This window comes from Morone saxatilis, unplaced genomic scaffold, assembly GCF_004916995.1.
Source record: "Morone saxatilis isolate NCDOM2014 unplaced genomic scaffold, NCSU_SB_2.0 Contig1, whole genome shotgun sequence".
NCBI lineage: Eukaryota > Metazoa > Chordata > Actinopteri > Moronidae > Morone > Morone saxatilis.
This window is the reverse complement of record NW_023339651.1, coordinates 20,533,181-20,539,004: the sequence shown is the minus strand read 5'-3', so window position 1 is coordinate 20,539,004 and position 5,824 is coordinate 20,533,181. Positions and strand designations below refer to the sequence as shown.

Below are 5,824 nucleotides of genomic sequence, written 5' to 3'. Positions count from 1 at the left end.
ATTGTTGCTGTTGGAAACCATGCTGCAAGCAAGGCTCCATCATGAATATTAATGACCACCTAATAAGTATTCATTTGCCGGTATTACACTAGTACGAGGTCAGATGGAAATGGTAAGACTTGAGAAGGTATTTGAGTTTTGGTTACCTTCATTTTGACCCTGTATGAGGACTTGTGTTTCATAGCTGGCAGCCAAGGTGGTTGATAATTCTTAAACTCCTTTTACACACCTCACACTCCTGGAGTACAACAAAGGTGTCACAGTACATCTTTCTCACTCAGCTTTTACACACACAGAGTCTTACCAGGCAACCCCGGTACAGACACACAGCAGTGCCTTTGTGTTTTGTCCTCTGACTTGACATTTTCCAAAGATTTACAGTTTATTCCCTTCCCTCTCAACGTGTGTGTGTGTGTGTGTGTGACTGTTTTTTGGAGGGTTAGGGAAGAGCCATTATCAGCAGAGTAGCAGCGGAGAGGAGCTTTCACCTTATTGGCTGCCCAGTGCTACTATAGCAACAATAAAGTGACGCCAGCATGAAGATGAGAGGTGAAAGTAAATACTCCCATCAGTGCAGAGAGAGACATATATGTGGGGAAACATTTTAGAGAAAACAATGTGCAGAAAGTTGAATTCTCTAATATTCAATGTCTGTGAAAGCTTTAAAGTCTCCTCTGTGTTAATAAAGTGTTGCAACCCCCCTCCTCATCTGTTTTCAAGGTGACCTAGAGATGCTTTGTTGTTGTCCTCCTCATCGATTATTTTCCATCAGGCACTGTGCTATTTATAGTACTGAAGCCACTGGTATTAACGGATCAAAACAATACAGGGTTAGAAATTCTGCACGCCACAAAGGGCTGCTAAGAGCCGATGAAACCTGAGTGTTTGATTGGTACTCTAAATCCAGTTCATTTTCACTCATCTGCACACAAAGCCAAACAGGTCACCTTGTGTATCAGAGGAAACCACGACTACGGCTTTGTTTTTGTTTTCTTTGACAGATTCAGATCGGTTGGGATGGAAAATATTTTTTCCTGCTCTTTTTTTCTTGCAACATCCTTTTATATCTTATTGCATATTACATATCCCCTTGGTTTGGTTAAATTTTAATGAACGTGTGGAAATATTAATGAGCAAGGTCTTTAATGTCCCTCAGTCTGAGGAACAGTTCTCCCCAATCAGAGAGGAAGGTGAAAGTTCGCAGGAGAATTTGCCCAATCAGGAGGCTGATCAGGACCAGGTAGACCTGTCTCATGGAGAAACTAACCACAGCATCTGCCAAAGTCATCTAGTTCAGTAGCTGTGCAGAGTTTTTTCTGAAGTGTGATTAAATGATTAAATATACTGATGCTAACATACTGCCAATAACAGCATGATGCTGGTCCCTTTTGTATATCTTTAGCTGGCCAAAAGTTGTTTTTTTGAGCAGCAGACATTTTGGCTAGTCATAGCAGGAAAAGCACATGTGTAACTGATAACATTAAAAGACTATGTTCCATTTAGGTGAGCTAGTGGCTTACTGGGACTGCTGATGCAAGTCAGCCTGAATTAGTTTCACCTGGGCTTTTACTGCTCTAACAAGTCACAACATCTGCTTCTTATAGTTTTCAGGATTTACATGCATATGTTAAGGCTGTTTATGACGTTGTAGATTGCCAGAATGGATATGATTTGTGAAAGATGGAGTGTCCCGGTTGCATGTTGTGGTTTGATTCACGTTTGTGTCTGTTTTTAGCTGCATGGAGTTTGACACAGTTGGTGTTAATGTGTATTATTTATGACTTTATTTTCTTTAAACAGAATAAAAGTACTAGATTTATGTGCTAATGTAGTTCGAAGAATCATAACTCAAGGTCAACTTACAAGCTTTTTTTCCTGAGCTTACAATTAAATTTTTGCTCCGATTTCATCATGTGACCTATGGTATGGAACTTGGGTAAGTGGACCTTGAATTAAGATTTTTTTTTATTAAATTACAACTTTGACACCCATTTCTTCTTTTTTAGTTTACTTGAAATGTGAGGAAAGGAGTGATGGTATCTTGATTTTTTTTTTTTTGGGCTTGATCACATCTCTCTCCTCTTCTCTTCCTCCATCTTAAGGATGAATTGTCCGGTGCAAATCGCGGTGGCTCCAAGTCCAGTACTCCAGCCAACCAGGGAAGTGTCTCCAAAAGTGGAGCATCCAAATCCAACACCCCCATGTCCTCTCAGGGCGGTACCTCTAAATCAAACACCCCCACATCTACACACAGTGCTAACTCTCTCCCATCTCCTCATGATGGAGTGTCCGTCGGAACAAGTCCCGGGTCCGCAGTCGGGGGTGGGTCTGCCACTGCCACACCCGTGTCTACTGCTGCTTCCGATGTCACCATGGAGTCTGTGGACACGCCGCTGCGAGAACAGGAATTTTCTGATGGGCTCAACAAGAACCTGAACAGGACCAGTGGGAAACCAGAGAACAGTAAGAACATTGCAGCGGTGCAAGAAGGACAGCAAGGACAGCTGGGTCAGCTTGGACATGATGGGCAGGAAGCTCCCTCTACACCTCTCAAAGGGGATGGTCAGTACCACAGTTAAAACACATTTTCTATCATGCTAACACAGGTAGTAGCACTTGCTCATTCATCTGTTGTATATCTCTGCTGGTTGTACTAGATGGAGCCGACAACCTGGAGAAGTCTGAGGTGCAGGCCATCATAGAGTCCACTCCTGAGCTGGACATGGACCTCGGTGGCTGCAGAGGCACAAGGTAGAGGACTAATGATTAGATATTTTATCATCATTACCCTAAAATTAACAAAAGTTGAAAGACAGTTAGTAGAGGACATGGCTGGCAATATATGTCCATTCTTCTCAACAAATGCAATGAAAAGACCAAAACCAACATGTTCAGGCATCAGTACGTTTCAAATGATGTGTCCGAGACCCCCTCCACCATACAGTTCTCATGTTGGAATTGGAGTCAGGGTCCATGGCAGGTATGACGATAAAAGTGCAAACTTTGGATTCCTTCCAGGATAAAATGTCCAAAACTATGTGCTGTTACATTATGTCTGCCCCCCTCGCTATGACAAATTCTTTGCCAACTTTGGAAGGTAGACTAAGGGCCGGTTATATTGATTTGGCAAAATAATCATACCTCCGTCGTGATAATTAGCATTTTCTCCCTCTCTTGTTTCACATTTCCTCCCCCTACCTCATCTGTGCATCCAGCACACCAACCAAAGGTGGCATAGAGAATCTGGCGTTTGACCGTAACACTGAATCTCTGTTCGAGGAGCTGTCGTCTGCAGGAAACGACCTGATAGGAGATGTGGATGAAGGAGCCGACCTGCTGGGTAGGAAGCTTGACTTTCTCCACTTGATATTATAATCTTGCCATAGTCTCTACTTTTACAAACTATTTTCTTCCCCTGCCGTATTCTCTGAACTGTTTTTTTTCTTTGGCTGCTGGGCTTTATCATCTTTCTTAACCACCTTTACAGATGATTTTTCTGGTGTGTATCAATAATTCCCTCCAGATCTCTTTATCGAGTCCTGTGTCCCTGATTCTGTGTTTAGTTCCAGTTCCTTCTGTGACTTTCTTAAGGATGTAGAGAATAGTTTAGGGTGGTGCTGCTGTGTTGTTAAGGGCAGTAATACTATAGACTAGAGATGTTTAGATCAGACCATTGAACTTTTAGAGTCTCATAAACCTCTTCTTCCATCATCTCTTGCATGACTCTCAGACTACAACTTTCTAGGTAAGACTGCAATACCATTATGCTAGTGTGTAGGATAGATTACTTTAGTTTATTCTTCCCTTTCATGTTGGAGCAAATGAGATGATGAAATGTTAATATTGTGTTCACATTATTTTCAGGTATGGGTCGGGAAGTCGAACATCTTATCCACGAGAACACCCAGCTGCTGGAGACCAAGTTAGTACTTATTATTACTACTAAATAAAGAGTTTATTTCTTTTTTTTCTTCTCATCTCTGCCCCATATGTATGTGTAAGGATCCAGAAATAATGACAGACATTAAATGAAAAGCTGCAGTAAGCAATTCTGCTAAAAGATACTTGATCAAGTCTCAAACGTCGGTATTTGACAACCTTAGAATGAGAAGTTGAACCCAGGTCCAGGTCAAATACCAATGCCTTGGGTTGAAAACGTCTGTATTTGGAGACCTGGGACTCAACAATCAACTATCTACTCACCTGTGTTTGGCCAAAGTCTCCCATCACAGGTTGGACTGCATAAGTCTAGTTTTCCCTCAGCTCAGACCACTTAAATTACAATATGCTGAAAGGTTATTATGGTTTTTTTGCTCAAAGACAAGGCTCAAAATAAACTGTCTACCACAGCTTTAACACTCGTTACTATATCATTGTTGCAGAAATTAATACCAGCATTATCTTTCTTACTGTGACACTATTTATCTTTATTCTAAACATTGACATTAAATCATTAATGCTGCAATATTGAGAAACAGCACAGTCCTTCCACCTTGTGTTTAACATAGGTATTACATCAGAATGTATGTTTAAATGGAGGTGTATTTGTTTTCAGAAACGCTCTGAATGTGGTAAAAAACGACTTGATAGCTCGCATGGATGAACTGTCTTGCGAGAAGGAAGGCCTGCAGGGCGAGCTGGATGCTGTCACTCAGGCCAAGACCAAACTGGAGGAGAAGAACAAAGAATTAGAAGAAGAACTGAAGAAGTGAGTTGTTTTGGACTCCCCACCAGTCTACGTATAGCATTCTAGTGTATACTGTATAAAGATGGTTACTAAGGACTTTATGTACTTGCTTGCAGGGTTAAAGCAGAGCTCGATGAGGCCAAACAGAAGGTCAAGAATGAAAACGAGGATGATGTGAGTCCTTGATATTTATTTTGTCTGTCTGTAATACACCTGCATGGATTAGAAGAATGCTACCTTAATGTTCAACCTTTTTCAAGTATCTCTAAATATGACCTTTTCGGTGCCATTAGATTTTATGGATGTAAGAAAATATTGTATATTGGGATATTGTATGAATTCCTCAAAATCACTATATTAATTTCAACTGCTAGATGGCAGTGTTGTAAACATAAACTGTGGGCTATGGTGTTGGATGTTACAGGGACTGTGATGGATACAAGTGCAGATCCCACTGTTCTGGTTGCATTAAAAAGTAAACTTTTATTGCCTTGCTTACAGTACCGCAATACATTGCACTATATTGAATCGTAACCCCTATATTGTGATGGGTATTACACATAATAGCATTTGCACATAATAATACACTTAATACAGTTCATAGCAATAAAGCCTTTATTGTTCACTCTAAAAAGCTTCATAGACATCATGTTGAACTTAGGTAAAATAAGTCAATATGAGCATGTGTCACCTATAATCTGCATATGTATTGAATAGTGGTTCAGTGTTCTCATGCTGGTGTTGTGCCTGCAGAGCGATGTGCCCACTGCACAGAGGAAGCGCTTCACCAGGGTGGAGATGGCCAGAGTCCTGATGGAGAGGAACCAGTATAAGGAGAGGCTGATGGAGCTGCAGGAGGCAGTCAGATGGACAGAGATGATCCGGTAAGACAGGAGGGACAGAGGCAAGTAGTGGCCAATATGAAGTAGGGCTGACCAAATGGAGACTGTGTATTTTCTCACCATTTGCAATTTAAATTATTTGAGTTTGAGTTAAAGTGCAGGCGACATCATAGTCCACATCATACATATTCACAAATCAATAGAATCACATAAAACAAGTTTGTTGTTGAGGCCACATTACTTAAATGATTACATTAGTTCAATTCTGTACTTCACCAAATGATATTCTTATACA

The 5,824-nt window shown here is 40.9% G+C and overlaps 1 protein-coding gene across 1 annotated transcript in view; it reads left to right on the top strand.

Moving 5' to 3' along the window:
• spag9b (sperm associated antigen 9b) overlaps positions 1 to 5,824 on the top strand; it is a gene marked incomplete in the record, with an annotated part of 36,241 nt that overhangs the window by 19,085 nt on the left and 11,332 nt on the right. Inside the window, 7 exon segments of the mRNA XM_035660993.1 lie at positions 2,103 to 2,562; positions 2,658 to 2,751; positions 3,216 to 3,340; positions 3,865 to 3,922; positions 4,556 to 4,708; positions 4,804 to 4,861; positions 5,441 to 5,571. Coding sequence (XP_035516886.1) covers positions 2,103 to 2,562; positions 2,658 to 2,751; positions 3,216 to 3,340; positions 3,865 to 3,922; positions 4,556 to 4,708; positions 4,804 to 4,861; positions 5,441 to 5,571 — 1,079 coding nt within the window.